The sequence below is a fragment of the Pleurodeles waltl genome, chromosome 5 (assembly GCF_031143425.1).
Source record: "Pleurodeles waltl isolate 20211129_DDA chromosome 5, aPleWal1.hap1.20221129, whole genome shotgun sequence".
NCBI classification, from domain to species: domain Eukaryota; kingdom Metazoa; phylum Chordata; class Amphibia; order Caudata; family Salamandridae; genus Pleurodeles; species Pleurodeles waltl.
The window spans coordinates 287,806,256-287,831,235 of record NC_090444.1 but is presented as its reverse complement, the minus strand read 5'-3'; the positions used below and the strand labels follow the sequence as shown (position 1 = coordinate 287,831,235).

The window sequence follows — 24,980 nt, the reverse complement described above, 5'->3', positions numbered from 1 at the left end:
CTATCTGATGCCCCTGCAGTGTACTCTCCAATGGATTCGGGTATCGTGTGTGGGCTTTGCCCATGTGTTTAGGCCCATTGGCCCAGGAACAATGGCTGATACCCACTTTGCACAGGACAATTTACATTTGTATATATAGTTATGGATGTTGGATATGTTTTTTAACTTAGCCGTTCAATATACTTCAAGATTCATGAACATTTTATTTTGTCTTTGCATTCTTCCGGGGGGTTTGAGGGGTGCCACTCTGAGTTGTTGCTCTGCATTGATGTGTATGTAGTTGTGGGTGAGGGTGAGGGTGGGTGTGTCGCGTATGTGTGTGCCCGTAATTTTTTGCCTCCCCCCTCCCCTGTGTCGTAGGTGCAGTACTCACCGGTGTCTTCTGTGCCGGCGTTCGTGCTCCTGGTAGAGGAGCAGGAACCCAATAGCTGGTAGGATGTGTAGTTCGGGTTCCATGCTGTCCAGATTCCTCATGGAGTGTGTAGAGGTGAGCGTTTTCCGTTCGTAATGTCTGTTTCCGCCGTGTTTTAATCGGCGGGGCTACCGCCCCGGAAAAGGTGGCGGATTGGTGGGTTGTGATAGGGTGGGCGGTACATTGGCTCCCGCCTGTCTGTTGGCGGTGACTGCCGCGCTGTTTGTTTGTCCCGCCGTGGCGGTCGGAGTGTTAAAGTGGCGGTCTCTGTTGGCGGTTCCCGCCAGGGTCAGAATTCCATTTTTTTTACCGCCTGCCTGTTGGCGGGTTGGCCGCCGCTTTAACACCGACCGCCAGGGTTGGAATGACCCCCTAAGAGACTCATTACGAGGTTGGTGAGCTAACCATCAGCCTGCCAGCCCCGTAGAGAGGAGACCACCGTGGAGCTGACGGTCCCCCGCCCCACCAGGCAAATTACAAGGTCTCCACTGGGCTGACTGGTGGAAAACTCATAAATTTGAGGTTTCCACCGGTCAACCTATTGGAAACAGTGCAGTGGCATTGGCCTCAGCTCCTCATGGAGCAGAGGCCTATGCTGTGTTACAAAGGATACTACCATCAGATTCAGAATACACACAGTCGTGGGCAGTGCTGGGGTCCTCCTGTGGGCCTCAGCACTGGCTTTCTACCAGCCTTTTCATAGCGGGTCCCCGCCATGAAAAGGCTGGCAGAAACTGGATTTGTGATCAGCACGGCGGCGCTGAACTCAGTGTGACCATGGCTGACCACGACTCCGACCGACACTACCCAGCAGGGAGCCATGTTCCTGGCAGTGGTGGTGGTCCCCTCGTAGTAAGATCTCCAGGTTCGTAATTTGGCAGTCGGACCACCTGGACAGCGGCAGGCTGACTGCCACCGTGAGTCTGAGTGGTCTAAAGACTGCCAAACTCGTTATGAGGCCCTCAATGTACTGGACTACAAGGGGAGTGATCAATGAGTAATTGAGCAAAAAAAATGAGTTTTAGAGATGGGCCTGCACCAGTGAATGTTCTTTGGCTTGCAATACATTTTCCAGGAAGACTCACCACATGGCTGTTTTCTGTACATCTTCAAGAGCTCTCATCTTTTCAAGCTTCTAACTTACCAAACACAGATCCTGGGCTGCATGAGGATAAAATTACCCGAAAAACCTCTCTCCTTGACAATGTTTTACCCTATATATAAATTACTATACAATAGCCTTTGCTAGTGCTCATCCTAGAAACTGAGACACTCTGGCAGCAGTGGTACGACTTAGCATGTCAAAAACTATAATGTAATTGATAGAAAACACACAAAAAATAGAGACAAGGCTCACCTATTATTACCAACACAAAATACTTCTAAGGGCTCACCTATTACTAATAAGAGTATAGTGACTGTCCTAAAAAATGAACACAAACAAAACATCAAAGAGAAAACAATAGATTTTTCAGTAATCGTTGGGGTGAAATGAGCTAGGTAATACAATTCAGAGACCAAAAGAAAGTTTGGAAGCTAGTAAATAAAATTGCTAATTGATATCCTAGGGTTTTACCTTGCACAACTGCAGATTATACTATTTATTTAGCATTGTATACAGCTCACCAGTAATACACATCACCAATAAGTCCTATTTTAATGATGACTGGCTAATTAATTGGTTTTCCTTAAATAAATCCAAACTACAATTGCAGTTCTGAAACTAAGCAGAGCTGCAGGTCCCCCACAATAGACATAAGTGTTCCAGTTGAGTCTGTGACAACTTTAATACCTCCTTTATTATTTTGGTTGAAATTAATGTTAATAATCCCCCAGCTAAATGACCCATCGCTCATTTGATTTCCAGACTACTGATGGCTACACAGCCATTTACACTGCTGTTCTCTCTTAACCAGGCTTTCTGCGGGAATAGAACCCCATCATTTGTCATGAAGTGAAATAGTGAATGGTAGGCAAATATTTACATGCACTTGTTACAACGGATAGTTAAAAGTGGCTTTCTAGCAGACTTGTGGAGAGGCTCTGTGGTAAAACACATTAAAAAAAGGCAATGGAAGCTTACTAACAAATTACATATTCCAAATCACAGTGTGTCAGAGAAAGTTTTTTCTAAAATTTTATTGACTCGCCTAGAAGCATGTGTTTTAGGTAACAATCTTCTTCTTGTTTAACAGGTCAGGTTCTAGGAAGGCCACTCAAACATCGATCATTGCTTTGCCTTAAGGGCAGTTGTTAAGAAATCTCTCAAACTGTGTCAGAGGCTGTGTTTTTGCTTTATTGATTTCAGCATGGCCTTTGAAAATGTCAAAACAGGTGGTTTGTGGCAGAAAATGAGAGCGTGGAATATGCCTAGAGGTCGTCTTTCTTCAATACAGCGATTCCCACATCCAACAGGGCACAGGTAAATTAGATCGTTCAGGAAGACTTCCTAAAAAAAAAAAAATATTAGATGCCTAAACAAAGGCTGGTGCCATTCTTTTTTATTTTATATGTATCAGATTTACCCACTCTGCTAAAACAACTTAATCCTTTTAACTTAAAATGGGTTCCAGCCTCCTCTGTGCATATTATTTGATACTTTTAGATTATAGGGGAATACATCTTCATATGAAACCTGATGCTTTGTCCAAATATTGGAAGGAATTGTTAAATTTAGAAAAAACAAAGAATTTAGGGCCTGATTACAACTTTGGAGGAGGGTGTTAATCCGTCCCAAATGTGACGGATATCCTACCCACCGTATAACGAGTTCCATAGGATATAATGGACTCGTAATACGGCGGGTGGTATATCCGTCACATTTGGGACGGATTAACACCCTCCTCCAAAGTTGTAATCAGGCCCTTAGTTTTTTAGTTTTTGGTAAACAAAGTACCAAATGTTCAATGATCACTGGGTGTAAGCAAGACAAAATAGTAAATTCCTATAAATATCTAGGACTACATTTTACCAAAAATGTAAAACGGTGTGAGCATATGAAGATGGTTAAGGCAAGAGTTTTACTATAAGCTGTTCACTACCAAAATGTAATTATACTTTTTGAGAAATTGGGGTGTTAGTTGACTGGGATGTGAGCTCTGGTCAATCAGCAGGGCACAAGCAAAGCCCAAATTAACATGTGGTCACCTTCCGGTAGCTTGGCACTAAGCAGTCAGGCTTTAATTGAAGGCAATGTGTAAAATATTAGTGCAACACTTCAAACAGCAAAACACTGAAAACACCAGCTAAAACGAATACCATTCTGGTTAGAAAAATAGAGAACTTAAAGTCCAATAAATAGAACTTAAGTTATGAATGTTTAAAGAATAAACTGTAAAATAGCATTTTGAATCAAGAAGCAGCAACTGGGGATGTCTGGTCGTGCCAGACTGGGACAAAGTCAATCATTCAGGCCAACCCCAATGGAGCACAGACCAAATACACGGACCCAGTTAGGCCTGCTGAACCAAAGTACTTTAAATCCTGGTTATGAAGCAATGCGTGGATCCGAAACAATAATGCAACGCACAGCCAAGCGATGTGTCAGTTCCTAGATGAGGCGAGGCTGAGGTACGAGGTCCTGCTGTGTCGTTGAGGATCCTGTAGACAGGGCTTGTGATGCCAAGGCCATTGTCGGGGATATGTTGAGCAGCTGAGGGTATGTGCTGTTTCCAATGATTGCTGAGGCTGCGATCTAGAGCAATAGCATTGTCGATGAGGCTGCTGTCAAGGCACAGTGGCGGTTCCGAAGGAAATGCGTTGGTCCCAAGTTGATAGGGCCGAGGCAATACAACTGTTGTGTCAGTTCTAACCCACGCAGTAGCGGCAATGCATCAATTCTGCTCCCACAGCAGAGGATGCATCGGTTCCGCTGGAGCAAACACCATAGGCTGACTTTCAAGGGTCCAGGACTGGGGTGGCACAACTTTGCAGGGTAGAAGCACAGATAGAAGTGTCTAGGTGCAGAAGCAGAGTGGTTGAAAGTCTTTTATGTCCCTGAGAATTCCGATTAGGAGACCAGTCAGCTACCCCTTTGAGTCACTCTAGGTTCTGGGTTGGAGAGTTGCAGGTCCAGTCCTTCTCACTCCCAGGCAAGAAGGCGGTAGTTCAACATAGCAAAGCAGGAGTCCATCACAGTAGCAGTCCAGCAGTGTGGCAGTCCTGCAGCAGAAGAACAGTTCTTCTTCCTGGCACAGTCTCTACAAGTCTAGAAGTGTACTGAAGTGGTGTCAGAGGTCAAGTACTTATACTCGGTGGGGCCTTTGAAGCAGAGGAGACTTCAAAGACATGCCTTTGAAGGGCACAGAGTCCTTGCCCTTTCATCCCTGGCTCCAGATTCACTGCAGGGGTTTATGGAGGGGTTTATGCAGCCCTTTGTGTGTGGACACAGCCTATTCAGGTGTAAGTGAGGCTGTGCCCAGCTGCTCCCTCCCATCCTGCCCTGAATGGCCCATCAAGACCTATCAGGTCACACCTAAGCTTCCATTGTGTGTGGCTGCCTAAGAGGAATGCACAATGCCCAGCTGTCACCCAACCCCACCCCAGACATGTGAGCAGAGACAGGCAGCAACACCAAATGGCTAAAGTAAGAAAATGCCAAGCTTCTAAAAGTGGTGTTTTCAGAATTGCAATTTGAAATCCAACTTCACCATAAGTTATGATCTTAAATTGTGAGTTCAGAGACACCAAACTTGCAAAATCTATCTCTTTCCAATTGGAAGTTATACTTGTAAAAGGTTATGAGGCAAATCCAATGTTAAACTATGGGAGATGTAGGCCTTGCAGTAGTGAAAACAAATGTATGAGTTTTTCACCACTGCAACATCTAAAACTTAAAAGTACATGTCCAACTTTTTAAATACACTGCACACTGCCCTTGAGGCAGTCTACGGCCTATTTTAGTTGTGTCTTAAATGTATTAAAAGGACATTTTGAGCCTGGAAAAAGGTTTAATTTGCCAGGTCGACATGACAGTTTAAAACTGCACACACATGCTCTTAAATGGCAGGCCTGAGACCTTTTTAAAGGGCTACTTATGCGGGTGGCACATTCAGTACTGCAGGCCAAGTAGTAGCATTTAAGCTACAGGCCCTGGTCACACCTAGTGTGCTTTACTAGGGACGTATAGGTAAAATAAACATGCCAACTGGGGATAAGATAATGTTACCATGTTTTAGGAAAAGAACACATGCACATTAGCACCGGTCAGCAGTGGCAAAGTGTGCAGAATCCTAAGGCCAGAAAAAACGAAGTACCCAAAAACAGGAGGTCTGAAGGCAAAACGTTAAGAGAAAACATGGCAAGAATCCCAGGGCTAACACATGCCCCTCTCAGCTGAAAGTGGGGATAACTATCCAACCTCTTGAGAGTTCTCTTCACTAAGGCGGAAAGACCATCAGCATTGTCAGGGTCTGTTCCAGTACAGTGTTCCACAGTAAATTATATTCCCTGTAGGGACACAAACCATCTCAACCGTTTGGGATTCTCACCCCTCATCCGCATTAAACATCTGTGGGGCCTATGATCTTTCTGAACCCAGAAGATAGCACCAAACAGGTATGGACTCAGCTTCTTCAGTGCCCAAACCACACCAAAGGCTTTCCTCTCTATTGCACTCTAACTCTGTTTCCTGGGAAGTAAACTCCTTCTAATGAAGGCTACAGGTTTATACAGTGTCTCTTCATTTAGCTGTGAGAGCACGGCCACATGCCATGCTCTAACACCTGTGCATTAATTAATTATTGGGAAAAGTCAGAGACCTTGACCACGGATGCTGTGCACAATGCCTCCTTCAGGGTGTCAAAGCTTTCATGCATGCTTCTGTTCAGATCATCTAATGTGGCTATTTCTTGGAAGTCAGCTCTTTCAAGGGATGCAATAATAATGGCATACCTCTTGACAAATCTCCTGTAATAGCCAGTGAAGCTTAAGAAGGCCTTCACCTTTTTCTGCATCTTGTAGGGTTCTCAAGAATGGTTTAAATTTTAGCCTGGAAGGTCTGCTCCTTGCCTCCTCCCAATTGGTGACCCAAGTAGAACACTAACCCCTGCCCTCTCTGGCACTTACTGGCCTTGATAGTCAGACCTGCCCTTTGCAGAGTCTAAATCACTTACTTGAGGTGCCACAGGTGGTCCTCCCAGGTAGAATTGAAGACTGTAATGTCATCCAGATAAGGGGCACTGAAGTTCTCCAACATAGCCAGGACCTGCTTTACTAATCTCTGGAACGTGCTAGAGGTATTCTTCAACCCGAAGGGCATTACCCAGAACTATTCCCTTCTGTGGTAGAGAATGCTCAGCTCTCCTTGGCCCCCTCAGTCAAGGCAATCTGCCACTATCCAGATATTTAGGCAAACCTGCTGAGGAAATTGGCAGCTTCATGCTGATCTATGAACTCACCAGCTCAGGCAATGGGGTGTGCATCAGTGAGCCCACAGTGATCCACAAAGAACCTAAGTTCAGGTGTGGCACCTGGAGAGGCAGCCTTTGGGACCAGTACAACTAGGCAGGACCAAGGTCTGTTTGAGGGCTCAAAGGCCCTTGATACTAGCATCTTGGAGACCTCCTCCTTAATGCTAGCTCTCACCTTCTAAGACAACCTGTACATTTTATTCTTCTCGGACATGCTGTCCTGAGTATGAATGACATGGGTAAACCAAGGGAGAATAAAGTGCCACAAACTGCCACAGCAACTGGTGGCAGTCTCTCTGTTGGTCTAGGGTCAGAGTAGGGGAGAGACTGACACATTCCATTGACCCATCCTGCTCCTTAGAAGAAAGGAGGTCGGGGAAAGGTCTTTTCTATCCAATCATCAGTGACTAGGTCCATAGTTAGCTCGGACCTGTCCAAGTGGGGCTTGAGGTGATTGACATGAAAGACCCTCAAAAGGTTCATGGGTGTCTTGAGGTCCACCAAGTAGGTGACCACTCTTGTGCTCTTACACCTTACAAGGCCCAGACCAGTGGTCTTGCAGGGCCCCAGGCTCCACATCCATCACCCACACTTTTTTACCAGGGAGGAATTCAAGCAGAGTTGCATTCTGTTCATACCACTGAATCGTGTCCTCCGGGCTGGCTTCCAGATACCCTTGGGTGAGTTTCCGGAAGTGTGCTGTCTAGTGGCGGAGTGCCTGCATGTAGCTGACCACATCCTGTGGGGCCTTTCGAGGAGCTTGATCCCAGCCCTCCTTCACCAAACTGAGCGGTCTTCTTGCAGGGTACCAATATAGAAGTTCAAAGGGGCTAAAGCCAACTCCCTTCTGCGGTACTTACCTGTAGGCAAACGAAAGGCATGGCAGGAGTACGTCCCACTTTCCCCTCATGGGTTCTGACAGACCCATTATCATGTCTGTCTTTTAGGGTCCTGTTGAGCATTTCCACAATCCCATTTGTTTGGGGGTGGTAAGGAGTGGAGAACTTATGGGATACCCCACACTTCTTTCACATGGTCTTCATGTGCCCTGACAGGAAGTTGATACCTGGGACTGACACCATCTCTTTGGGGAACCCCACACAGGTAAAGATTCATATTAGTGCCCTGGTAACAACGGCACAGTCACTGTCCTCAGAGGGTGGCATGGTCCACCAAGACCAGGATCCACAATGTCGATGCCCACCTTTTCAAAGGGGGTGCCACTGACAGCAAAAGGTTCAGGGGAACCTTGTGCTTCCCTCCTGACTGGCCACTGGCCTGCCGGTAGGACAGGACCTGCAGAACACATCTGAGGCCTTTCTTGTTTGAGGCAAGTGAAAGTAGGTAACAAACCAATCAAATGTCTTTTTCTGCCCATATGACCTGCCAGGAGTACATAATAAGTAGGCATCAGTAGAAAAGCCCTGTAGCACTGGGGGACCACCAAAACGGGTTGGATCAGTCTCAGGAAACTTAGGCTCACTATACAGGAGACATTTCTCCCAGTAAATCAGGTGGTCACCAGTGGTGTTGCCAGCTTCCTGGGCCTCAGCCTGCTGCAGTAGGCCCACAAGAGTAGGTCATTTCTCCCTGGGGGGACTCTCTTTCTTCTGCAATTGGTCAGTTCAGGTAGGTTCCACAGGTCAGCTACATTCTCCCCTGTAGGCTCCGGGGCATCCCCTTCAGGGTCAGCCTCCTCTAGGACTGTGGGTGCTTCAGGAGTGGGTTACCCATGCCCCTTTGCCTTCCTCTTCTTGGCAGACACCTGGTCCATTCTTCCGGGCTCCAGGTCCTTTTGACTACCCTCTCAGGGTGCCATGGGCCGTGTGCTCAGGCACACTTTCCCACGTAACCCTAACATCTTCAAGTGGGACCTGATCTCCACCTCTTTCCAGATGGTATGCTCCAGATCAGTGCTATAATAAACAAACCACAGGAGAACCCGTAAACCCAGTTGAGACCTAGGTAATTCGCAGTAACATACAACAATGTCTCAACAGGTGTCAACCAAAACACTTCTCAAAAATAGTTACTAAGAAAAATAAGGGAAAAGCACTAATCAACTTACTGCGTTTATATTTACAAGATCAAAAAGATATTAAACAGCATCAACAATTGTCTAAATCAAGTGCAATAAATAGAAGGTGAACACAAAGTGCACGTAAACAAGTCATTTTTTGTAAAGTCTTTTTTATTGGTACCTGTTGAGTAATTGTTGTATGTTATTACCATCTCAGAGCCAAGAAGATAGTCCACAGGCATGGACAGACTCAGAGCTACCCTGAAGGAACCCGAGACACCCACCTCCATTCAAAGGAAACCAGAGCCACTGGATAGTGACTCTCATGGTTGACAGCTGCAACAAATTGGTGGAATGCATTAGGGACTCCCCACTCTGAGTTCACCAGATGACATCTGACGGTTGTCATGCTGGATCCAGTATCTCTCAAAGCCTCCACCCTTTGCCCATTGATGGTAACCCACTGAGTATATTTCTTAATGTTGCTAGTCACAAGGATCCTCTTCACCATCTCTCTGTCACCCATGGACAGGGTAACCTCTACTCTTTCCCCAACACTATCTGGGACAATCTTCACCCCAAGGGCTCCACTAGCCAGCCCCAGTGACTACCCACTGGTGGGGTGCTGTGCCAGCTTGGGACACTTGGCATCCCTCTTGAAGTCCCCTTCCAGGTGACACTCATGACACTTAGGGGGGGTGCCTTCCCTTAAGACATACTATCAGAGAACCATCTTTTCGTCTTCTCAGTTAAAGAATAGCAGTCCTGACCTGAGGAACTCGTTAGGGGCCCTTTAGAGAACTCCTAGTTCCTGTGTTTATCTCCCCCTCCTTCTTCAGGTGGGGACTCTGCCCACACTTGTGGTGATCCCACCAGATACCGTCTTATGGACCCTGGTGCTGACCCGAATGCTTAGCAAGCTCCCTGGGGTCAGAGAGCTTATTGTCAATTAAGTGTTGGTGCAGATCTGCAAAACAACAAATGAACATGTGCTCTTTTGCAGTCAAATTGTACAGCCTCTGGTAATCCTTTACTTCACTGCCCTTCACCCAGCCATCCAGTGCCTTGCAAAAGGAATCAACACAATCCACCCCAGTCTGTTGAGCCAGCTTTTGACTGTCTAAACTTCTGCCTATACTTTTTTGGGGGCAGACAGTATTTTCTGACAAGGTTTTCCTTCATGGGGGATATCTCATTCTGTCCTCCTTTTCTATGGCCAGTAGGGCGTTCCTCCCCTCGCTAGCAATATGCCTCCACAGAATAGCCTTCAGTCTCCATCTGGGGTCTTGTGCATCTGCAGGGAAATATCATAAGCCTCAAACCACGTATCAATGTTGTTTTCTACAACAAAGTCTGGCACTAGACCTTTGGGGATATGGACCCCTATGCCTCCAGAGGGCACAGATGAAATGCTGTCACCATTATTTCTGGACTCTGCCTACCTGGCTTTGAGGTCCAGGTCCTTAAAACTTAGTTCAGGAGCCAACATCAGTTTCCTATCCTCAATAGCCAATTTCTTTTTGCTCTGCCTCCATGGCCCATCTCTTTTCTTCTATTTTAGTTTATACCCTCTCTGCCTTCCTCACCGCCAGCTACTCAGGGGACAGGTTGTGGGAGGGCACACTGCTCCCTGCACATGATATGACCTTCAATCTTGGGAGCATGTTGCTCCCTTCTCAGGGCTCAGAGGTCCCAGTTCACAACCCTCCTGTGAGTCCTGCTCTGATCCATCCTGGTCCTCCTGGTCATCTGTAGTGGTTGGAAATTGATGGGCTTCTGCCCACACTTTTAAAGCTTTTTGAGCTCCCCCTATTGGTGCTCCTTTTGGCAGGTAGCCCCATCGTTTGATAAATCTCCTTGTGCTGGGCCACAGTGTAGCTCTCAATGGAGGCCAGCTCAAACTGTATCTTTGTAGGTGATGTCACAGACACAAACAGTCAGCTAGATGAGTTTGGAAAAACAAAAATCCAATTTAAATTCAAATTGGTCTTAGATGGAGATGGTAGTTTGCATCAAATCACGGTATGGCATTGCACAAACGCAAGTCCTATCTTAACTGCTGATCACCAACATGAGAAATTGGGTTGTTGGTTGACTGGTGTGTGAGCCCTGGTCAAGCAGAAACCACAACACTTGTCAGGGAAGGGCACAAGCAAACCCAAAATTAACCTGTGCTCACCCTCTGGTGGCTTGGCACAGAGCAGGCAGGCTTAACTTGAGTAAAGTAATTGTGCTACAATTCTACCAGCAAAACAGTGAAAACATCACACAAAAAGGACCCCACACCAAGTTAGAAAAACATAACTTAATTTCATAAATAAAACAAAACCAAAACAACACAAATCCAGTAAGTAGAACTTGAGTTATGCATTTTTAAAGAATAAACTGTAGTATAGTGCTCAGGTGTGCAAATGTGAGGATTTCATAAAAAGGGAACAGTGGGCCTGATGTACAAAGTGTTTTAATGGTTGCAAACCCTCTGACTCAGTAAACGTGAGGGTTTCCAACTGCTAAAACACTTTTTTAAATGTACTAAACCCAATTAATGATTAAGAAAGGGTTTTCCAAATAGTTAAATAGGTGAAGTAAACATTAAGAAATCGCTATTTGCAAGGGGAGTGTTAAGGACGTTTGTTCCAAATTATGGGTCTGATTTAGATCTTGGCGGAGGGGAATACTCCATCACAAACGTGAAAGATATCCTGTATGCCGTATTACAATCCCATTATATGCTATGGTGATCATAATACAGCAGATGGGATATCTATCACATTTGTGCCAGAGTATTCCATCTGCCGAGATCTACATCAGTCCCTCAGATTCCTTAAGGTATGTATTAATGTTTTGCGACCAAAATATAATTTTGCTAGCAATTCAAAACTGATGGTAAGCCATTCACAGACAGAAAGGTAACCACAGGGGAACGCTTCGCCTTTGAGAATGTTGACAAAAATGCTTTAGAAAGTTGTCCACAGGGCCACTGCCTACTCCTGAGAAAAGGATTGTTTAACTATTCATTTTTTTTAAATGCGTCATCTTTTCCTTTTAGGAAAATAGGCTGCATTAAAAAAAAGACTGCTTTAAAAGCTATCACAGATATGGTGGTCTGCTGACCCCATCGGGACACCATGACTCTAGCCAATGCTTAGTGGATTGCAATTTCCGACCTACCTCATGCACAATAATGAGGTAGGTTGAATTGTGATCCTCTATGAATCGGAATTTGTTTAACTACCATGTTAGTATATAGTACTTTCGCAAAATTATTTTCCATTCGCAAAATGTCAGTGCACAATTTTCAACCACTTCCTAATATTAGAAAATTCATACATCAAGTTCCAAATGCATAATCAACAATTAAAACAATGGCTCAAATGTTTAATATGCGTAAGTGAATATGAGATAGAGTAACAATATGTACTCTGAAACAGCCTTTATACCAATACAGTCCAAATAAAAATAATGTGGCAACCTTTTGACCCTAGGGAGTTAATTAACAGGGGGGTCATCTCCAGGACTGGGTCCAACACAGCTGTAGGTAGCATTTAAAGTAGAATTCACAAACCAGCACAGGTGGGAAAACACAATTGTGTAGAGTATTCAAACGTCATAGAACGGAGGATTACTTTGAAATTGACTATCGGTTGAGAAAACAGGCAGTGCCCTCTCCCTGTACTGTATGTTTGAAACACACTGCATTAGCTCTGGGGCCGGTGCAGTGCGTCTGGTAGCGAGTACGCCTAGTATCATTATTGAGTCCCTGAATTTAGGCTCAGTGAGTACAGCGTTTGCTGCTGAGATCAAAGTACAATGTTGAAGTCACAGGTTCCACTTCAAGTTATCTTTTCAGCCTTTGATCTTTCCGAAGGGGATGAGTACCATTAAGGTAGGGCATTAATTGCACCTTTTAGATACTGCACATAAAATATGAACTCTCGTGGCAGTGTGCATCATTGCATTGTGTTGTACTTTCATTTGTATACCCCATGATACCCATGATAAGGCACCAAAGTGCTTTTCAAGCTGGTAGCATGCTACTTCAATGGATGTGCTTGGATGCCAGGGTGTAGGTCTGTAGTGTAATTAAGTGAGAGTGTTCCATTGTTGTGCATAATGATCCGAATTGTTCTATTATAGGGTGATACATCACTGCACCTCGGTTTGTGTGTGACTCAACAAAGAGCGAGAGAGAAGAAACACTAAAGGGCATATTTACAAGCCCCTAGCTCCACCTTGCGCCACCTTAGCATCAAGCAACAATAAGGAGGCCTTTCTCCCATGCCGTATTTACAAAGTGGCGCAGTGCTTGCACTGAGCCACTTTGTAAACCCTTGCGCCACATTATGCCTGCGCCAGGCACGAAATAATGGTGCAGGGAAATTTACAGCATTTCACTGCTCTGTTTTTTCCATCATGTTTAACGCCTGCTTACAGCAGGTGTTAAAATGGTACACCCTTTCTAATCAATGGGCCTCCCTGTGCTTTGCTGCAGTCGTGTCTACATTTTTGACGTGAGCACAGCAAAGTACCACAATAGCATAAAAAACGTTGACACTATTGTCCAAACAACCGCCATGGTGCACCATATTATAAATACGGTGCAACCATGGTGTTGTTAGGTGGGGCAGGGGTGACAAAAGAAAAGTGGTTCATCGGGACTGATGCACCACTTTCTTGTAAATATGCTCCTAAAGCTTTTAACACATTTGTGTTTGGTTGGAAGAGTATGGGTGCCTATATGGTCTCATGTGTGATTTTCAGAAGCTGCTTGTGCCAGGTTACTGCAGATATGTAGCTGCTCTTAAGCATAGAGTGCCTACCATCCATGACAGAAAAGTATAACCTGCTCTTGGGTGGGTGTGATCCCGATGTGTGTTGAGCACATGACTTCCTTGTGATGCTGGAGATTCTGTCTGCAGCTTTTGGTGTGGCCCTGCCTCACCAGAGAACAGCGAGGTCTTTAGAGCTTTGCTGAAATCAAAATGGTCGTGAAAATTTATATAAAATATATGCAATAGCTGTTGCCAAACTCAAGAACTGTGCAGATTCTCCGTTAACACTGCTACATTATTTCCAATTGGTCAGGAAGGAAGCAGTCGAGCTGGCTTGAGGCCTGCAACAGCAAGACCATGTTCCTGCCGCATGTTGGACTGCAAGTAATCTGCAACCCTGAAGTGGTAAACACACCCTTTGCAGTATACTATTACTACATCAGATTTGTTGTCATTGAGTTGTGTATGCATTTTAGTGGCAAATTAAATTAAACCAAATCTATAAGAAAGTACATTTCCTCATCAATATCTCTATGTGATATTTTCATCTAATAGTCCTTTGCCGTACTGATGCTACACTTCTCCGATTTCCTGAAAAGCAGACAAGATGAGCAATTGACAGGGCTTTTTAACAAAAATGCAATGCTAACCTAATTCAAAACAGGGGAGAGGTTACAATTGTTAGAGAGCAGGAAGACATGATTCTTCAGATGTCCTATAAACAGAAGGAGGATCATTACATTTCAAACCACTTTAGCCCTGAAGAATTTATCAGATGGAAGGCTGCTATGATGACAAGTCGCACTGAAAGAATCTAGCAAAAACATATAACCTTTAAGCTCAAGCACCAGACATTTATTCTTCTGCTTGGAATATCATTAATATAATGACTTGAATGTTAATAACAGCACAGGCATTACACCTGTGGCTTCTCATGGACGCACGGTATTTGCATTTTCTCCAAAATTTTATTTAATTACTGGTGGGCATCAGCAGAGGAACCGAGGTCCTACAATCCACATGAGGCTCTTTATTGTTTATGGACAGATGCAGGGAAAATTAAGGCTTCTCCCAACTCCTCTATAAAGACACCCCTCCCCAACACACACACTTTATTGTAAAAAGATGAGATTATTTGTTTAAACATGATACTTTTCACAACATTCATCTGCACAATCTATGCTTACTGCAAACATGAAATGTGTATTGACTGGGGAATCTTTAATTCAGTATAACAAGCTTTTTGCCCTCTTATCAATTCCTGTAGGGCCGAAGTCACAAAGTCCAGGTAAAATACAGTCAGAAATGTGCTCCTGTAGAATTTTCCGTACTTAAAATCAAAGTAATCACTGATTTGGGATTCTCAATCAATTTCCGGGTGTTATCCTGGAAACAAAATGCCAGTTCTGGTTTTCAGTAATACATCATAAAATGTGTGCAATATGGAATTCGGTTTTACTATTTAAAAAAATCATGTCATATGAGAATCTACTTCTATACCCGCAAAAAATATGGAGGTCTTCTCTTAGTTTTGCAAGTAGGACCACCCAGTACAATAATTAAAAAAAAATGTTCCAACTCCTCTTTTATAGCTGGTTGTGAAAATGTGAAAAATCCACCAAACTGGTGGAAATTCGGTATTTGAAATGCCATTTCTGAAAATAAAATTCAATCTTTTTGATTCTATGGATCAGAATTTGTGAATCTCTCTGCTGTTTTTTTTTGCACAGGTAAATTGAACCAAGGGGCACAAAACGCTTCCATTATAGATTTTACATCTCAAGAACCTCCTATATTCCATTTGTTTTTCTGTTCCGCTGTGCACAAGATTGTGGGGGTCATTACAACTTCGGCAGTTTTTTTAAAGACCGCCGAAGCCGCAGGCACCACAATACCGCCAGTGCTGGCGGTATGCGTGGCGCCCTATTATGACTTTTCTGCTGGGCCAGCGGACGGAAACAGCATTTCTGCCCGCTGGCCCAGTGGAAAAGTCACATCAACATTGAAGCCGGCTCGTAATAGAGCCGGCGGCAATGCTGATGTGCAGCTGGTGCAGCAGCACCCGTTGTGCATTTCACTGCCCGTAATTCGGGCAGTGAAATGGGCAATGGGGCTGTGCCTCGGGGCCCCTGCACTGCCCATGCCTAGTGCATGGGCAGTGCAGGGGTCCCCAGGGGCACCCCGAGTCCCCCTTACCGCCAGCCTTTCCATGGCGGTGTTTACGGCCATGGACAGGCTGGCAGATGGGGACTCATAATCCCTAGGGCAGCGCTGCCTTAGTGGATTGCGGCCACCTGGCAGTAGGCTGGCGGTACCAGCAGTATGACCGTGGCGAATGCACCACGGTCATAATACGCCTGGTGGACACCGCCAGCCTGTTGGCGGTACTATCGCCACTGCCTGCGGGGCGGTCCGGGACCGCTGGGGTCGTAATGACCCCCTGTGTCTTTTTTCTTCTTTTTCAAGGACTTTTTCTGAGAATGTTCCTGCCTGCCTTGCATGGTTAGCATTGGATGGCACAAAAAATGTCTTCTTTGATCGCTTTAGAGCGGACGGTCCTCATTTACTTATCGCACATGAGGGGTCAATTTTTAGGTTTTGGCTGCACATCACTTACACTGTGCTTGTAAAATCTCTTGTAAATACAAAAACCCTTAAAATGGGCTTAGAGGCTTACCTTTACCAACCATTGGTTGGCTCCAAGGTAACTCTTTTTTCCTTGATTCTCCTTGGGAAGCACCTCCTTCTTTCCCTTTCTCTTCAGTTTTTCCAGTCTTCCATGGAGTTTGAGTGAAGATCAGTTCATCCCTGCAGCCAGGGTCCTTTCACTTACACAGATATCTTTTTTTAATTTTTACACCAGCACTCCATGTGAGTGCATGTGTTTGCAGGCGCTCCCTGTCCGTTCCACTTTTGTTGCTTGACCCTATCCATTTAACCCCTTCCTGCTTCCTCTGTGCCTCCCACCCCTCCTGCTTCATTGCTGCCTCTCCCGTTCCACTCCCCACTGTCCCTTGTTTGAACATCGCCCTGCCCTTCTCTCCACTTTGTTTCGATATACCTCCCTGTTCTACAGACTCATCTAATTTTCATGTCTTTGTTAGGAGGAGTATAAAAAATTGTAATGTGCCAAGCTGTAAAGCCCCTCGTTATTGCTGCCATACAGCGGAGCAATTAACGATTACAATGTAAAAATAAAGGGCCATATGTACATAGACACAGAATGGGTAAAAACTTTTGATACATCTGGCCCAAAGTCTTGTTTTTTTTAGCTTAATTGCTTAGTGGAATTTTATGTGATGGGTTTGTGCACTCCAGTGAGTGGATAGCCTGCCTATCCTTTGCATCCACACACACTGATCACATGACTGCCTCCGTCTTGTCCACCTGCTCCCTTATCATCAAGTCTCCCCCTTCCAGCTCCTCCATGCTAGTGTCAATTAGTTATTTGTGCAGAAATTAGGATTCTGAAGTCATATTGATATGACACAGTGGGTTGGCGAAGCCCTCTCTGTCGGTGTGTCATTTCTTTGCATGCCCCTGACAAAAAGCGCTTTATGTCGGGGCAACAGGCAGGCCACTCCACAGGAGACCTTTGTAATCAGGGACGATGATTATATTTCCAGAGGAAGCGAGGGCTGGTGATGACGGCGATTCGCTTCCAGCTGTAATGTGTCAGGTTATGTTAAGTAAAAGTGTGATGTTGATGTCCACAAGCATTTGCACACAAGGGTTTCTTGGCGCTCAAAAGTACAAAAAGCAAGTTTAGATGTGTCTGGTTATGTTAGGGTTCGGTGTGGTATCGATAAAGTGCAGTTTTAACAACAAATAATTTTTGCTGCTCAACGCCACACTAACAAATCTTTCCTTTGTCAGGTCATATTAGCTAGGTGTGACATTTATGTAGCCACAGGTTCACGCTTAAGGGTCTCCTGGCGCTTGAAGACACATACAAAGTTTAGGTGTGAGTGCTAACATGATGTTGTTAAAGGACAATTTTCACTCGTAAATGTTTCTGGGCACTAAAAGTCATATGTAGCATCTATGTACATTATGTTGGGCCTAGTGTGATGTTCATATAGCACAGTGTTCACCCAGAAGGGTTTTTTGGTGCTCAAAGCCGCACGAAGGAAGTCTATTTGTGTCAGGTAATGTTAGGTGTGATATTTACATAGTGTACTGTGCACCCATTTGCATTTATTGGTTTCACTTTTTAAGTGCCTAAGGTCTTACAATGCAAATGAGTTTTGGCTGTGCCCTTACACCCCAAACTTCCAGTCAGGAGTCTAAAAGCTGCATTAATATTTAGCCCTAATCCTTGAGGCTTCACTGGAGAGAGCTCTGCCGATTCGCCTGCGCCCTGATGAGGAACTGACACGTTCATACAAGGAGAGCTTGAACCGGGAGTTATTCATCTGGAGGGAACGGAATGCTGCTGTTGGGCTGACGCTTAGCTTCACTTTAGTGAAAAAATATAAAGGTAAGAATCTTGATGGTATTTTCTTTACTCTGCTGTTTTTTATTTTATGCTATTCATCATTTCACTTATAGTCTCAGCTTGTCAAAATATACAAAATGAAATACGGTATAATCTGAGGAATGGAAATGCGAGAGTGATAAAAAAAATAGAAAGTGTACATCAAAAACTGTTGCATCTTCTTTTCAATGTACACGGTCGCATGGCAGCGGTTCAAAGTCTAGTACAGGAGTTTCAATCTGCAGATACCTGGAGTGTTCAGTCTCTTCTTAATTTGTGCACTTTTGGAATAATATCTCGTACATGTAAGTCTGAGTCTGAGAAAGATGCAGGCTGGGGAGAGACCTTTGCTCGTGGCACTTCATGCAGCAGGAGGAGCCCCGCTGGTAAAAGTCATCGGTATATGATATTTGAAAGTAAAGAGGACATTTGGAACAGGTCTTGGAATGTATTCCAGTTTATGATCTGTAAAAGTTAGAAAGTTCTCTAATGTCTAAAGAAGTGTCACCCAGTCCGCGTTTAACTTTTAAGTAGGGCAGCTCTCTGGCAAACAGTCTGTTTGTATTGTGCACAGGCAAAAAAGCACCCAGAAAAAGTAAAGTGAAATTGAAAAACAACAGTTAGCGGTGGAATGGGACCTAGGTACAGTTTCCGATCTACTGTGATGGAGCAGAGGTTGGATGCATCAAACCGGTCGCCCCAGCCAAATATTTTACCTTTAGGTTTAGGGCCTGATTACCAGTTGCATGGTACTAGTGGAGTGGTAAATCTGCATGCAGAAGTTACATTACTCTGCGGTACCACTGCACCAGTACAATATATTTACATGTTGAATCCCATGGAATTGTGAATTACTACTTAGAATCAGATTTACCGGACATAACATTACACATAATTCCGAATTCACTGGATTTAATGCATAAAATTACCACCTGTTTTGCAAAGGTAATACATGTTTTGGGGGCCTCAACGTGGAGTAGAGGTGCAGGGAGGGGGTGTAGTCAGTAGGGGAGAAAAGGGGCAGATATAGTCTGGCAGTAGGGAGCACTGAATTCTCCCCCACCAACAAAATAAAAAAAGAGGTTGTTAAGGGTTGTCTGCTGCTACAGCCAAAGCCTTTCAGAGTTTTAGTGGGTGGATTAATGGACATAGTTCCAACACCCAGGACATCCAGGAACAGTGGCTCACTCATGATCAGGTAGAGCAGAAATGCATATGATAATTTCACTCGGCCATACAGAAGGCCTCAGTCTAAAATTGTTGAGAAATGTCCTTATGGTCAGTAATGTAGCGTATATGGTCCTGACGGCAGGCTTCTCAGTACAAGTTCTCTCTCCAGCCAGGTCTCCTACCAAGTCAAATCACCCATGGCCAGTTGGGCCCTCCTGACGTCAGGAGTCCTTCTGCTTTTTATATCTCTGATTAGTTTATAGTAAAAAGAGAAACTGATTGTGGCCTGCAACCTTGGGTAAGCTTTTGCCCAAACGGTAGTCCCAAAACCATAGTCTAAATCAAAATCAATATACGAATACATCAAATGATCAGTTTATTCAATTGTATGTAAAAGCAATAAAAGCAATGAGACAATGCAGTGGGTGTGTGGTGGGAAACCTGCTTGGTGCCCTCATACAAGTGGTACACACAAGTGACAATACGTAATCAAGAGTGTGTATCACGTAAGAACAAAAAAAAACATTTTATTCATATGTAAAATTAAATTGGGCCCTTAGAACAAGTTGATGATGTTCCCATTGTTTAGACAGATAGAAGGAACATCATCAGGACTACAAGAATATATCAGCCCAAGAAAAATAGAGGATGGGCACTGGTGGAGCATTGCTGAAGGCACTAATGGGCTCAATGCAGCTCCACCTGTGCAAGGATTATATAGACTCCCAAAGTTGGTAAAAATTGCCACTGTAGTTCGGAAGGGGTCCAGGTGATTCTAGTAATTTGAGCAGGGCAGGATGGGCCACTTCTAGAATGTAAAGGGGCCTCCAGAGGAGTACCACAAGATCTTCCTAGTTAAAAACCCTATTTTTGTGCTCTCTGACTGATATGTATGCCTCACAGATCAAGACATCCCTTTTTCAAATGCCATATGCCCAGGTATTCTGGGGTGCTTAGCACCTCTGAATTTGTCCATTCGTAATAAAATTCTGAATAGTGATGGTAGAATGCTTGAAATAATCTCCACCACTGATAATTACTCAGGGTCAAATCCCAGTCCATTATAATGTGCCACCATGCCACTTTACCATAGACACAGCCATATCCAAATCAGCCTTGGTCCTGTTACTGTAGAAATAGTCCAGCTTGAATTTCCAGGCAAGATCATCTCCAGATTGGAACACAAGCAACCAAAGACCAGTTTTGGTAACTTTGGGTCTCTTCAGTTTGGTGCCGATTGGTTCCAGTGGCACAGAGAGCACAGGACCCATGTCTGGGCATACCCATCGAGCTTAGAGTACCATAATGAAAAATACAAAAAGTGATTGGTGGTATACTTGAATTATTCTCAGCCCCTGGTAATTACTCAGGCCGCATCCCAGTCCATCATGTAAAACCAACCAGAAAGCTAAGGCTTACTGGATTAGTTTTATTTTCCACATTGGGGTTGCAGTATTGCCCAACTAAACTCATTAACCAGTATGTAGGCTTTTAGTCTAGCTTGGGCTAAACTAACATATGGAGACACATGTGGATGGTCTTCCCCTCCTCATAAAATGTAAATTGTTGTAGATCTGTGCAACAGCTTTGAAGAAAAAGATGGTTTCTATTATAGTGCTTCTGAATCAGGCTGTCACAACAGCAGCTGCTATTGGCTTAGGTTCTGTCCAGGTCAAACTAATGGGGAGATGGAAGTGTTATAGCTTCGAGAGGTATTTGCACCCACACATGGTTAAAGTCCAGGTGTGTGTTTGAACTTGAGTTTGTTGGTTGACTGGGATGTGAGCCCTAGTAAAGCAGCAATCACAATCCTAGTCAGGGTAAGGCACAAGCAAACCCCAAATTAACCTGTGCTCAATCCCCGGTAGCTTGGCACAGATCAGCCAGGCTTAATTTAGACGCAATGTGTAAAGTATTTGGGCAACTCTTCAAATAGTAGAACAGTGCATACACCACACAAAAAGATTCCACATCAGCTTAGAAACAGAGAGCAAAATCAAATAAGACCAAAACAACAAAAATCCAATCAGTAGAACTGAAGTTATGATTTTTTAAAGAATAAACCGTAAAATAGTGCCTAAAAACATAATCTGATTTTTCTGAATCGGGTCTATGTCAAATGTTTAGGATGACTGCGATGGAGCATGGGTTGGATAGAGTCCCAGATTGGTGCAGCTGAAGGTTTACCTCCTCAAATTTTGTGACAAGAGTCCCGTTCTCACTGGAAAGGGTCGCCGTGAACAAGGAGAGAGTCCTGGGTGGCAGTTGGTGTGGCGTGAACAGCAGGCTGGGTGTTGTAGATGGGTGGGCTGGAGCTTTGTGTTGGCGATCCTCCACGGCAGTGGTCTTCAAACTTTTTAATGCCGCGCCCCCCAGTTGAAAAATAAAAATCTTTGCCCCCCCTCGGAATTTTTCACAATTATTTTAGAAAGATGGCAATGTTTAAATATGTCTAAACCTATTTAAACATTGCAGTGAAGTGCTGTTACCTTTTTAAACCTGCAATAACACGCTTCTGCTTAAAACAAAGGCATGTTATCTGTATAATATTTTTTTTGGCCAGCGTTTGGCGCCCCCCCTGGGATCACTTGAGGCCCCCTAGGGGGGCCCGCCCCCCAGTTTGAAGACCTCTGCTCTACGGTGATCGATGCTTGATGTGTGAGGAGATGGGCTGGCGGTGCAAGTGGCATGGTTCCGGTGTGAACGGCCCGTTTGTGGTTCTGAAGAGCCCAAAAGCTCGAGTTTAAGAGCTCAAGAGCCACACCAAGGGTCCAGGACCTGAGAGGCACCTCTTGGGTGTCAGGAACTTGCTGAAGACGGGTCCAGGAGCTGTTGGAGAGCCCTTTACATTCCTGAGGCTCAGATCAGGATGTCAGCAGACTAGCCACTTCAGCCACTCTGGGTTCTTGGGTTGAAGGTGAGTTACATATCCTATTCTTCCCAGGCAATAGGGCAGCAGGTCAGCACAGAAAGGCAGCAGCTCCTTCAGAATAGCAGTCCAGTAGAGTGACAGCCCTTTCAGCAGAACAGCAGTCCTTCCTCGTGGCATAGCAATGAAATGGTGGTGTTTGAGGTCCTTTTTTAAAACACAGTTTCGCCTTTGAAGTGAGGAAAAGCTTCTAGAGGCATGCCTTTAAAGTTTACAGATGCCCTGCCTTCCAGGACCTGGCTCCAGACTAACTACAGGTGGTATGCAGCCCTTTGTGTGGAGGTAAGACACAGCCTATTCAGGTGTAAGTGAGGCCGAGCCTAGCTCCTCCCTGGCATTCTGCTAGTGAAGGCCCATCCAGTCACAACTAAACTTCCATTGTGTGTTGCTGTTTAGGAGGAATACCCAAAGCCCAACTGCCAACTAAACCCAACCATGTGACCAGAGAAAGGCTGCATGAACTATTTTCAATTGTAGGATGCAGCATCAAGTTTTATTGTGGCCAAACGTTTTTATTTTTGATGACTTGAATTTCTTTATTTTTTTACTCTATTAGATAGTTTGTTTTTAAAGAAAAGAAGACATGTCATCCACTTCAGAGTGACATCAAGATGCCACACACAAATAATATAGATAACTTAACCACTGTACTATCAATGACTTCCCCAACACAACATTAAACAGTGGCAGGACAAATGGACTGCTGATAAGACAACAAATTACCATCTTCCCATACCCCTATTGAAACAAGTTCAATCATTCAAATAAAGGGAGAAAAGAGAAATTAACAAACACCTTTTTAACAGACAATGCTCTTGTAAAAACAGTTGGAATGAACGGCATATATCATTACACATTTAAAAGGCCTATATAAGAAAAGGGACCTAAAAAACATTAAAAATTCCTAAGGCTTCCCTTCCCCCCTGCCAAAATCCCAGCCAAATCCCTTGATTGAGAACTGTCGACACATTTCGAACCCTATAAATCAGGGTTCTCCTCCGGACCATGAACTGGATGAAGACTACACCTTCTTGAGGTCCAAAAAATAATTCAACCCAAACTAGGCAATTCGGATGTTCAAATATTTAACAATAAAACAATTTATGAGTTTTTCACTCACACAAAATGCGCATCAGGTCAGTCAGTAATGAGTCACAAATTTCAAAATTGCAGAAAAAGTACATTCAGCCACAATCCAGACAATCAAATTTGACAGAATTCAAAATTCGATTGACTCGTGGGTTTTAACAAATCTACACAAAAGTGTTAACCCTTTAAATCCCACATGCACTTTAAAAAAAAAAACACAAATATCTCAAACCTACGGAACAGATTAACACCAAATGAAAGAAGCATGCTTTCTGAGTAAAGTTCTATTTTCATGCCAAGCTTGGTGTAAATCTGTTCAGAGTTTTCTCTGTCTTTCCAAATTTGAGCAATAAAATGGTGAATAATATGCTTTTTTCCTCTCTCCCCTTTTTCCTCTGGCGGATCTTCATGAAACATTACATGCGTAAATTTAGCTGACTGAGCTAATAGATTGGCAAGTGTCACGCAAATTCATGGATAGAGTCAAATGTTACAGGCAAAAAATGCCTTTCCCATAAGGATGAGATAATCGAGATGTATCCTAACATGACAAAGACAAAAGACACAAGGAAGCCTAACACAAGGCAGCAAGTGCATCTAAGTGGCACCCAACAAAACTAAGAAAACGTCTATTAAAAACCCACACGCCTAAGCCTTAAAATGCCGCAAGATATTAAAAAAATTGCCAAAATCGGTGGTTTTATCTCCAAAGCCCCAGATGTGACTCGCTACCCCATCCCAGCTCAGCAATTCAGCTGTTTCAACCCTGGAAGCCAATAAGGTTTCTGGCCCTAAATATAAAGCATCTAAGTGACTCACTCTATTGTGCCTCCTTTAAAATATTTATGTTTGCCACTGGGCAGACTTCCTTGAGCAGACCAGATGGACTGCAAAATGTATGTGACAATATTCAAACCCATTGCCACTTGGAAAATGTGCCAGAGAATGTATCCAACAAGTCTTTGTGTTTATACCACATGCTCCACAGGATTAAAGAGAGGTTTGTGTGTACAAATTGTGCCAAGACAGAGACCTTAGTGATCAGAAATCCTGCACTTGATGCACACGCCTTAAAAAAAACCTTAATATCACCTAGAGAGAGGACCTCGGGAATTCGCTTCAACCCCAACTATCCCATGTGTCCTAAGTCATTGTGTTTCATACACTGTGAATAAACAGCTCTTGCAGCTTTCCCATGTCCAAATTATACCCCCTCTCCTTCAAACTGAAAACATTAAAGTTGACCAGAGCCCTTTCACACCTAGACTACTGTACCATCACATACTAAGGTCTCCCCAAGAAACTCACTGTCGAGCTGCAGAGACTTCAGAACCAAGCAGTTAGGCTGTGTCTCAACTTCAGAAAGCAGGTCCACATCAAACGTGCTCTGGAAGCTCTTCACTGACTTCAGGAAGGCACCAGGATTAAATTCAGTGTCCTGTGCACAATATGCAAAGTGTACTGAAGCAGACATGTCACTTATCTGAAGGAGCTGATGCCTCACTACAGCCTTAAAAATAGTGAAAAATGAGGGCACATCTCTTGGTGTACAAGAATCAAGACTCTTGAATGCTCTTGATATGAAACTAAGAAATGAACCCAACCACATGAAGTGGAGGTAATAAAAAAAAAATAAAAAAAAAAACTTTTCAGAACTGCTTTCAACTGAGATCTTTTAGGGATAAGCGTCCTGCTGAAGAA

General features: G+C 44.1%; 1 protein-coding gene across 2 annotated transcripts in view; it reads right to left on the bottom strand.

The window, feature by feature from the left end:
• The window catches only part of TTC7A (tetratricopeptide repeat domain 7A), a 1,654,710-nt gene that overhangs the window by 203,736 nt on the left and 1,425,994 nt on the right, over positions 1-24,980 (bottom strand). The window contains exon 19 of one of the 2 annotated variants that reach the window (XM_069234029.1): positions 2,573-2,861. The exons of the other annotated variant lie outside the window; for it this stretch is intronic. Within the exon in view, the coding sequence (XP_069090130.1) occupies positions 2,800-2,861 (62 nt within the window). The 3' untranslated portion in view covers positions 2,573-2,799. Of the gene's footprint in view, positions 1-2,572; positions 2,862-24,980 lie in introns of those variants that run through there. 2 annotated transcript variants of the gene reach the window in all.